The sequence below is a fragment of the Glycine soja genome, chromosome 3 (genome assembly GCF_004193775.1).
Source record: "Glycine soja cultivar W05 chromosome 3, ASM419377v2, whole genome shotgun sequence".
Lineage (NCBI taxonomy): Eukaryota > Viridiplantae > Streptophyta > Magnoliopsida > Fabales > Fabaceae > Glycine > Glycine soja.
In genome coordinates this window covers 20,704,557-20,716,216 of record NC_041004.1, presented here as the reverse complement: position 1 = coordinate 20,716,216, position 11,660 = coordinate 20,704,557, and the positions used below count along the sequence as shown (strand labels likewise).

The 11,660-nt window shown below is 34.5% G+C and overlaps 1 protein-coding gene across 1 annotated transcript; it reads left to right on the top strand.

Moving 5' to 3' along the window:
• Window positions 1–10,242: 10,242 nt before the first annotated feature.
• On the top strand, window positions 10,243–11,550 carry LOC114405025. The gene is made up of 3 exons (XM_028367721.1): window positions 10,243–10,888; window positions 11,030–11,122; window positions 11,345–11,550. Exons 1-3 carry the CDS (start codon window positions 10,243–10,245, stop codon window positions 11,548–11,550), a joined length of 945 nt encoding a protein of 314 aa, XP_028223522.1.
• Window positions 11,551–11,660: the final 110 nt, after the last annotated feature.

Here is an 11,660-nt window from a genome sequence, read left to right as displayed (position 1 = left end):
CCAAAGAAAGGTATTAGTGACCTTCAAATGCACACAAACAAATTACATGCTTCTAAAATCTAGGAATTGATAAGCTTTAGCAACACTGGAAGGTCAATATTCTTCTCTTTGTGTGAATGGTAAGCCAAATTGGGGATTATGTTTCACATAAATTTTGCTGATTTATATAGCTAGAAGAAAGTACAATTAATTAGCATTTCATCTACTTTACTATTCCTCTAAGCCAGAAAAGATAACTTTATTTTAAACTATTAATTGCTTTCTCAAACACGGGATCAAAAGAACCAGCAACTTGGGCCAAAAGTATGGGAAATAGTTGGAGAACAACAGAAGACATTGAAGATAAGTGGAATAGGTAAGCATGCGAGTTATGATATAAATTTATTTATCTTCAATGCCAATAAAAAGTGAATCTAATTTTAGGAATTTCGTTGTCTTGTTTGCATCACATTAATGCTTTATTGAACACTTGACAAAGACATTCGAGAGGCTTATTTTGAACCAACGTGATAATTAAGTTATGACTTTATTTTCTATGGATTCTTGGTGCAAAAAAAATTTGACATGGGTAACTAATCAAAATGATATTGTTGATATGGCATTTAAGGTAGTTATTACAAACTTATTATACATGCCAATTTATGATTAGATAAGAGTGTAAAACTCTTAATATTTTATGTGCCCGTAATATTTATTCTAAGTTAATACAAAGTATCACGTAAGAAAATCATTTTTGTGCATCATTTTGTTTCATTTATTCATTTTCAACATGGGAAACTTATAATATTCTCTCCACAGTACTTGAATACTAACTAGTTCATTAACTAAAATAAGTAAATTAATAAGAATTATGTCCATATATAATTCTTATTTACTATATATAAAATTACGTATTTTACATCCTAAAAAACTCAACTAAAACTAAGTTTCTGTTTGTATTCCTTTTACTTCAAAAAACTACCAAGGTACTTCCTAAACATGGTTGCAATATTTCAATTTAGAAGCTCCCCTGTTTTTCTCAATCTCCCTTTCTATTTTGTTTTTGCAAGTAATATCTTCATACAAATGCTTACACTAAGATGAGGAATGAGTATTTGAATAGAAAAATTCTTTCAGTTGAAAATTCAAGGAGAGAGAGAGAGAGTTGGGAGGAGGCTAGTTAAAGGTGGGAATAATATATTAATTAACCCAAATTCCTTTTTTCTATTTAAAAGGTGAATTAAATTAAATTTCTAACTAGGTGATGAAAAATATTACAATAATCCAAATATTGGCCGTAATGAGTTAGATTCACAATTGTGCATTACATATAAAGTCTTAAGTCTATTATTTTGAAGTTGATGTGCTTAAAGCTCAGTTTTATTTTTGAATTTTTATTAGTTCTTTCTCTAAATAACCTTTTCTTTTTTCTACATAGGAATTATATTACGAGCTAACTTTGTTAGAACGTTTTGAACAAGATTACCAGAACAAGCTTAAGGAAATGGAATCCTTAAATCTTCCTCTCAACGTTTAGAAACTTCAAAATATAGTTTTCCCTGAAAAGTATTACTTTCATTTCTAATGATGATTTTAGTTTTTATCATGTGCTAGGGTTATTAATTGGATCGAAATATACCACGATTTATTGGAAAAATAACAAATTTCTTAAAATTCATATACTTCTGTATCTCTTACGTATGATACCACTAATTATACTTATATTTTGTTCTTTTCTATCCCTTACTTTTACTGGTATTAAATTAAAGTAAATTAAATTTATTTGTGGAGTCCACAAATTAGTTTTGATTCGGTATTAGTTACCATCTGTTTGTTAAGGCCTAAGCAAAAGAAATGGGGCAATGGGCACCATAAAACTAAACCATACGGTCCTTAAATCACTAGAATTAAAAAAATATAGCACATGGATAGTTTAAATGAGCAGAACTTTCATTATTGATTGAAAGTTACAATCATAACTTGCTATAGAATGAGTATGAGTGACCCATAGGACTATTCAGTAATATAGCACATGCAGTTAATATATGAGCTCTAAGGGGCAGGAAAAAGGCCACTTCTCTTGATCAAAGGAATAAAGTATAGCCTTTATTTATCTATATTAAAGTGCATGTAGTCCCAGTAGAGCAAAGGACAATAGAGAATAGGTCATATTTTTCTTTTTTTTAAAATGATATTCTACATCAGTTATGCATTTAAATGATGTAGAAAGTGATTATACAATATCTATTCTAGGAAAAATCGATGTTGTATTTATACTTTCTACATCGCTTAAAACCACAACCGCTATGGAATTGGTAGATTTATAAATTTTGACACACTTCCTGTATTGGTTTTAGGAACAACCAATGTAGAAATGTGTTTTTCATATTGATTTTAAAATCGATGTTGAAAGTGCTTGATTTTAAACATTATTAGATATGACATTGGTTTTAAAATCAATGTGAAATGACTTTTTTAACTGCTGTTAAATGTCATTTTTATAGTAGTGGAAACATCTTCATTTGTCTCTTTTCCATGTCTTTGGATTAGTCAATGGCGTGTGGGAACCCAAGTGTAAGAAGTTTCACGCGCATTCGTGTTCTCCTACCATAAAGTTGAATTTGAAATGTAATAAATGATAAGATGAAAGAGAGACACACACAAAATATAATATTATATAAATGGTTGTATGTGTATCACTTCTCTAAAATTAAAGTGGTTTATACAAGTGACTTATAATTTGTTAGTTGTGTAAGCAAAGTCTAATCTCATTTAAAAGAAGAAAAAAACTCTTTTGACACCCAAAACTAATATAAGAGTGATAAGAGAGAGAAATATTGATAAGATAGATGATATGATGTAATAGGAAAGAAGCGAAAAAAATTAGGAATATTGATGGTTGTTTGATATTTAGGTGTGTTAAAAAATTATGACTCTCTTGAACGATTGACAAGTGCACCAAATTGTCCCAAGTAGTAAAGTTAAAACGGAAGTCTGAGTGTTAAATCTATATGGACTTTGTTTGTACTTAGGTAAGTGAGTATATAATTTTTCAAGCAATAAATAAATTGGTTTAAAGGATTGTGAAGAAAATAGTAAATAAATTGGCATAAATTAAAATAAACAAGAAAGAGAAACAAACATAAAAGGGAATTAATTAATTAAAACAAAAAATATGAGAGAAGCCAATAATATTGCAGAAGTTAATTCAGAAGATGAGAATGTTGGGGGCTTAGCCTACCAGAGCTACTCTTGAGGTAATATTAGTGATTTTTCTCTATTTTTGTTTATTTCAATTTTCACCTGCATCTACTCATAAACTCTAACCATGATTCCTCAAGTGAAAGAACCTAATTTATCTATTTTTTCTCCCAAATCCATTTACAGAGATAAAAACAGTTAAATTATATTAAGAATAGAGATGTATAACAGGCTAAACAAAATTAACCTGTCCCTAGTGATGAATTATTTAGATATCTTTTCCTAGTTCTATTAGAAAATAACGCTTCCCAACCCTACCTCTAAAACTTACCATGCAAATGGGTGATCAAGCCACGAGCAATAAAATTAAGCCCAGAAAAGGATAATGAGAAAAAGTAATATTCATAAATAGATATGAAGAGAAATTACATCAAAAGCAGTTGAAGGCTAAGCTCCCAACAAAAAGGGTTTAGCCTTTCATTGTCATATGATGCTTTACAATTGCACGAGGATAATATTTAGAAAAAGGAGAATTTAAGAAAGGGAGTGAAGGGAAAGAATGACTCATAATGATTGTCTCTCTAACTTTTGGCCTTTTCCTTCCGTAAGGAATTGAATTCTCTTGAATTTTCTGTGTCTTTTCCTTCTTCTCTCTCTTTCTTTTATAGGTACAGATTAGCTTGGTTTTCACGCAACCTTCGCGCTGAGCGCGATTGCTGTGCTTAGCGAGTATGGCGGTAATCTCGCGCTTTGCACGTGACTCATGCTAAGAGCGCCTTCAAGATCAAGACCTCTCCATACTTCCTAACGCAAAGCCTGCTTTGCCCATTGAGCCTGTGCATCGCGCTGAGTGCCTGAGACGCACTGAGTGAGCAACTTCAGATCTTCAATTTTACTTTTTTAGGCTTTACTTTGTTTTTTATGCTCCAATTATTCACCAAGCACTATAAATTCATAAACTTTTAGCACTTTCTGCACAAAAAATTAAATGATATTAAAATTCTAATTATTCACATAAAAAGGAAGAAATAAGAGAGAAAAATTAACAATTCCTACCTAATTTAATTCCAAAATATACATATACATAGTAGTATCAGACTCTTAAAAGAATACATGCCAATCATTTTCTAGGAAGGACTCACAAAGAGGGCATATGATTGGGCATTGATGCCTCTTTGTTTAGAAGTGTTGCCTTGTAGGAATACAACCTCTAGCTGTTCTCCAAATCAAGATCTTTATGTTATGCAGAATTTTTAGGTGCCAATTAGACATCTAATCACCATTAACATGGATTGCTCCATTATCAATCATATATATATATATATATATATATATATATATATATATATATATATATATATTCTTCATTTGATAGTTGTCAGACCCTAATTTCATTCGGGTATAATGATTTTATCATTCGGATATGATGTTTTGATAATTACTAATCGAATTACGTTGTTTGACATCGGTTACAGTGCAAGGCCAAGGGGTCGCGTAGGGTTTCGCTGGTTGTTTATCAGTTCCAGAAACAAAAGCTACAAGGAAGGGGCAAAATGGTCATTTCCTAGATTTTTCTGGACCTAAACTCGCCCAGGCTAGCATCTGGCTCACCTGAGCCATGAAATTTCTTCAGCCCTAAGCAAGCCACTCTCCTGGGTGAGTTGACACCTTCAACTTTAAGCAACCAGCTTGCTTGGGCGAGCTTCCCCTGCACCAAATGGCCTTTTCCTATAAATAGCCATGCAGCGGAAGGGTTTAAGGGTCTGGAACTGAAGAAAATAGAGGAAAAATGTAGAAGGAAAAGGAGAAGAAGAAAAGTAAAGCCAAAGGCGCTACAGAATTGTGATCGTGGATCATTTCCTTCGCCATTTCTCTTGTTAACCTTGTGACTCGTGCAACGGTCGATTAGTTTTTCTTAAGGATCGAGTGTAATCTTTGTACCCTTATGTACCCCTTTCGATATTATATATGTAATCTTTTCTACTCGAATATCTCTTGAGATCATTTCAAGATCCAACGCCTTAACGAATCCCTCCACTTTTCAAAATTTAAAACATCATTTCATGGTCCAACGCTTTAATGACTCTTTGTTTGCAATTAAGATAAATCCTTAAAAAAAACATAAAATCAATTCAACACACAAACATTCAGACTTAAAAAACTACGTATGTTTAATTTCCTCATTGCACCTGGGGATACGTAAGAGCAAGGGCAACACCCTTGTCAATTCAAAAAAATAATAATAAAAGGAAAGGAAAATAAATAATTTTGAAGTCACATTTTGCTCACTCGATTAAAGGATGTCGTCCCTTGTGACGGGCGTGTGGGGTGCTAATACCTTTCTTATGTGTAAACAACTCTCGAACCCTTCTTTTCAAAATTCGCAGACCTCTTTTGGTTTTTTTAACGTTTTCCTTAAATAAACGTTGGTGGTGACTCCCACTCGTTTTCTCCTTAGGAGACGAACATGATTTCTTTTATTTGTTTTTGCCGTCCCGTCATAAGGTAGGTTATGAGAGATGGTGACTCCACTAGGGACTCGTTAGAAAGTTAAGTCATTTGATCAAGTGTGCAATTTTATCGTGACCTTTTATTTATTTATTTTCCCTTTCTCTTTAATCCTTGTGTTGTGCTCATGTTCGTTAAAGTTTCATTCCGTTACCATTCATTTTGTGGTTTAGCTTCGAACTCGTTTCCTTTATTCATTGTTTCGCTCATGTTTGTATATAACCTTTGCTACGTTGTTACTTCTTGGTGCGTATCTTTGTATCTATTACCTTTGTAGTTAGAAATAAATTGTGCCATTGAATCCTAGGATAGATGACATGTGCTATACTTGTGTCTGCCTGAGAATTTTCTGGTTGTTTTGCAGGTGGGGTTGGGTAATTCTTAGGTTGCTCCGTTCACACATGACACCTACACTTTTTGCACACACTTTGAGATATTAGGCCCTATACCCGGGTCTGTGTTAGCCATAGGGAGTGGAGGTCGATCTGTGGTCATGCTGGGTCCCCGACTCGCTTGATAATAGTGAAGCATCATCTAGAGTTTTCCTCTTTAGGTGATGCATTGTCACTGATAGTCCCTATCACCATAGTGTATTACCTAAGAGGATGATATCTCTAGAGGCCGGTAAGGTTACATGAAAATACCCTTGGGAGTTGTCACTAGATAGTGGACTTTTGGATCCTTTGCATTAGGTTCTTGAATTAAGGACACGGGGCAAACTCACCATGTCTGGTTTCCTTGATCGCATCATGCATCTCTTCATGACATCATAATAGACATACCATTCCTGCATTTATCATTCATCATATTCATGCATTGCATTTACATAAGTCATTGCATTTCATACATATTCATTTAGCATGTTTTTGTTCAGCCAATTGCATACATTATGTTATCATCGTTCGCATGTTATGCATAATCCTACCGTATAGTTGCTCATGCCTTGCATTCCCTTCTTCGTCGCCAAAAGTCACAATGAAGTGTGAAAGTTTACACTTCGTTTTTGGTTTCATGTGTTGGGTACCATGGTAATAGCTATAAATAAACCATGTTGGGGTTATATAATCCTATCTCTCGAAAATGATTGAAATCACATGAACATGGTACCTAATGCATTGTTAACAAGAAAGGGTGGTTTTTTGGGCGTCTTGTGTCGGTTTGATAAATACATCTGTCATGCATAGCATAACTATGCCCCGATCATTCATCATATCTCCTCTATGTTGAAATATTGGTGATCAAAATTTCTATTCCTATGAACATATGGTCGAACCGAGTGCATTCTTTTAAGAAAAGGGTTTAATCAAGTCAAGGTCAAAGTATGGAAGTAACTAGCTTGTGAAAGTTGAGGCAAAAGATGGGTCAAATTTACATAGCTTCTTTGACTACTTCCAACACATGATTGAGCTAATAACTTACTGAATGTCCTGTGTGAAATTCGCAATACTTCAACAACACATCATTCACATGCATTCATGCTAGTTTGTCTTTCCACTTTGGTTGCATTGCTCATTGCATTCTTTCCTTGAAATCAGAATCATAATCATTGTAACCAAAGAGAAAGATCGTGCTTTACGGCACCCTTACTAGACACGTGCCAAGGCCAGAATAATAAGTGAAATCAAAGAAGTACAGGAACAAATGAAGGCCGATATAGAGGCCATGAAGGAACAAATGACAATGATGATGGAAGCAATGATGAGCATGAGGAAGATGATGAAGGATAACACTACTACAGTTGTTGCTGCGAGTACTGCTACTGGGATAGGACTCAACGTTCTCACCTTTATTTTTCATAGGACTCAATGTCCTCTATCTTTATGCTTTCATATGACTCAACATCCTCGCCTTCATGTTTTCATAGGACTCAACGTCCTCGCCTTTATCTTTCATAAGACTCAACATCCTCACCTTTATCTTTCCATAGGACTCAACATCGTCGCCTTTATTTTCCATAGGACTCAACGTCCTCGCCTTTATGTTTCCATAGGACTCAACGTCCTCACCTTTATTTTTCATAGGACTCAACGTCCTCTGTCTTTATGCTTTCATAGGACTCAACGTCCTCGCTTTTATGTTTTCATAGGACTCAATGTCCTATGTCTTTATGTTTTCATAGGACTCAATGTCCTTCGCCTTTATCTTCCATAGGACTCAACGTCCTCTGCCTTTATGTTTCCATAGGACTCAATGTCCTTTATCTTTATGCTTTTCAAAGACTTCAATGCATTCTATTTTATGCTTTACAAAACTTCAATGTCTTATGCTTTTATGCTTTTCAAAGACTACAATGTCTTCTGTTTTATGCTTTAAAAGACTTCAATGTCTCCTGCTTTTATGCTTTTCAAAGACTTCAACGTCTTCTGCTTTTATGCTTTCCAAAGACTTCAATGTTTTCTGTTTTTTACGCTTTACAAGACTTCAATGTCAATGTCATATGCTTTTATGCCCTATAGGACTTCAATGTCCTAAATTTTATGTTTTATAGGACTTCAAAGTCCTCTGTTTGGTATTACAGGACTTTAATGTCTTTTTGTTTTTTCAGTTTCATTTTTTTCTCTGGCGTCGGATTTTGAATAGGCAGATCACTCAAATGAAATTAGTGTCATTATCTTTACTTATTTTATTTTCAATAAAAGATAAGTAAAGAGGTGGCAATTGTCAGATCCTAATTTCATCCGGGTATAATGCTTTTATCATTCAGATATGATGTTTTGATCATTGCTAATCGAATTATGGTGTTTGACACCAGTTATAGCGCAAGGCTAAGGGGTCGCGTAGGATTTCGATGGTTGTTTTTCAATTCTAGAAACAAAAGCCACAAGGAAGGGGCAAAATGGTCATTTCTTAGATTTTTTTGGACCAAAACTCGCCCAGGCTAGCATCTAGCTCGCCTGGGCCATGAAATTACTTCAGCCTTAAGCAAGCCACTTGCCTGGGCGAGCTAATACCTTTAGCTTTAAGCAACTAGCTCGCTTGGGCGAGCTTCCCCTGCACCAAATCGCCTTTTCCTATAAATAGTCATGTCGGGGAAGGGTTTAAGGGTATGGAACTAAAGAAAATAGAGGAAAAAGTGGAAGGAAAAGGAGAAGAAAAGTAAAGCCGAGGCGCTGTAGAATTGTGACCATGGATCATTTCCTTCACCTTTTCTCTTGTTAGCCTTGTGACCTGCGCAACGATTAGTTAGTTTTTCTTAAGGATCGGGTGTAATCTTTGTACCCTTATGTATCCTTCTTGATATTATATATGTAATATTTTTTACTCAAATATCTCCTGAGATCATTTCAAGGTCCAATGCCTTAACGACTCCCTCCATTTTTCAAAATTTAAAACGTCGTTTCAAGGTCCAACGCCTTAACGACTCTTTGTTTGCAATTAAAATAAATCCTTCAAAAAAACATAAAATCAATTCAACACACAAACATTCAGACGTAAAGAACTACGTATGTCTGATTTCTTCATTTCACCTGGGGATACATAGGAGCAAGGGCAACACCCTTGTCAATTCAAAAAAAAAAAATAATATAAAAGGAAGGAAAATAAATAATTTTGAAGTCACATTTTGCACACTCGATTAAAGGCTTCCGTCCCTTGTGACAGGCGTGTGGGGTGCTAATACCTTCCCTGTTCATAAACAACTCCCGAATCCTTCTTTTCAAAATTCTTCTAACATTTTCCTTAAATAAACGTTGGTGGCGACTCCCACTCGTTTTCTCCTTAGGAGACGAACGTGCTTTCTTTTATTTGCTTTCGTCGTCCCTTTGTAAGGTAGGTTGTGACAATAGTACGTAGGTGGACTTACATGAAAAATATAAGTTAAGAATATTGGCACATGGTATAAGATAAGAACCCAACCTTTCACTCGCACCTCAACAAAAAAATGATGATGTTTGTTTTTGTAATTTAACAACACATGGTACCATGGTTTTAAATTGTGGACCCGGTGAGTCAGAAAACTTGTACCTCTCAAGAGCTCTTTAGGTATAGGAAAGTGTTTGAAATAATAATAATAATAATAATAATAATAATAATAATAATAATAATTAGAAAATGAAGGGTTGTGAGTTAGTGTTAGATAATGAAAGGGTGTGAGTTAATAAGAATTAAAGGGCATTATTTTTGTAACCACTATTTATTTGAAGGGATATGACATTATGCTCATTTAGTGTCTTAATGAAGAGTTATGTAATGTCTATGGGTTGCTTTACTATAAATTGAGCACCAAACCATGTATCCAAGTGTGCCAAATGAAGAGAATATTCTTTATTCTCCTCTTCTCTTTTTTTAACAAAGTGGCATCAGAGCTTAGGTTTTGAATTGAGAGAAACACTTGGTGAGGGGAGTGAAACACTTAGTGAGGATAGTGAAACACTAGTGAGGTAAGAGATGACCAGCAATGGCTTGAACTTATTTCAATTCCCTCGTCTTATAATTGGTGTCGCCACATAAAGGTTGCTAGGTTCCCAAGATTCTTTGGAGGTTGTGGAGAAAGGTTATACACAACTTGAAAATGAGGATTCTTTTCCACAAAACAAGAAGTTAACTTTGTTGAAGATGAAGAAGACGGATCAAGAAGCACTTACCTTCATCTGTCAAGGTTTAGATGAAGGTATGTCTGAGATGGTGTCCAATGCTTCTACCTCCAAAGAAGCATGGGAGATTTTAAGGACATCCCTTGAAAGTGTTGACAAGGTGAAAAAGTTGCGTCTACAAACTCTTTGTGGAAAGTTTGAATCCTTGTGCATGAAGGAATTCAAGTCAATTTTGGATTTTGGAAATAGGGTGGTAATGGTTGTGAACCAAATGAAGTGTTATAGGGAGAATACGAAAGATGTTTGTTTTGTAGAGAATGTTCTTCATTCTCTAATTGCAAAATCTGATTTTGTGGTTTGTGCAATTGAAGAGTCAAAGTACATCGAATCAATGACTGCGGACCAATTATTGGGTTTAATTCAAGCATATGAAGAAAGGTTCAAAAGAAGAAATAATGAGCCTTTGGAGCAAGTTCTTAAAGCCAAAGCTTCTTTTAAAGAAAATGGAGAAGAAAAAAGTCAAAGAGGATGTGCTTGTGGAAGAGGTAGTGAACATGGTGGAGGAAGAGGAGATCGTGACAATTGTGATAATAATGAAAAAAGTTATCAACCCACTAGAGGTTATGAAAGAGGAAGAGGTAGAGACAATTTTGGAAGAACAAATGAAAGTAGGTATGATAAATATAATGTTGAATGTTTCAATTTCCATTAGTATGGTCATTTTTCATGGGAGTGTAAAGCCAATATTGAATGCTATAATTGCCGTAAGTATGACCATTTTTCTTGGGAGTGTAAATCCAATGTTGAAGAAAAAGCTAATCTTGTTGATGAGAAAGAAGAAGATGAAGAGGCAACACTATTGCTAGCACATAATAGTGAAGAGAATAATGATAAGAACTTTGGTATCTTGACAATTGAGCAAGTAATCAAATGTGTGATTACAAGTAGAAATTATTGGAGCTTGAAAAGGTGAAGGAAAATGTTTCCTTTGGTGATTCTTCCAAGGTGCAAGTCCAAGGGAAATAAAATGTTTCCTTTGGTAATTTCCTTAAAAGATGGTGCTCACAAAATGATCAAGGATATTTATTATGTTCCTAAACTAAAAAGTAATATTTTGAGTTTAGGACAACTTGTTGAGAAGGGGTATGAAGTTCTCATGAAAGATAATTGTTTGTGGCTTAAAGATCAAAACTCTAATTTGATTGCCAAGGTGTTTATGTCAAGAAATAAAATGTTCACTTTGAGCATTAAGACCAATGAAGCAAAATGCTTAAAGGCTAGCATGAAAGATGAAGCATGGTGTTGGCATATGAGGTTTGACCACTTGTGATGAAAAGATGGTGAAAGGGATGCCTCACATCAACCATCTTGATCAATTGTGCGAAGCATGCCTTCTTGACAAACATGCAAGAAGAAGTTTTTTGCCAAAGGAGCTGAATC

Coding starts and splice junctions, on each gene's coding strand:
- LOC114405025 (XM_028367721.1), top strand. CDS start 10,243: ATGAAGAAGACGGATCAAGAAGCACTTACCTTCATCTGTCAAGGTTTA. Junction 10,889..11,029: donor TTTTGGAAGAACAAATGAAA/GTAGGTATGATA, acceptor CCAATGTTGAAG/AAAAAGCTAATCTTGTTGAT. Junction 11,123..11,344: donor GAATAATGATAAGAACTTTG/GTATCTTGACAA, acceptor TTTTGAGTTTAG/GACAACTTGTTGAGAAGGGG.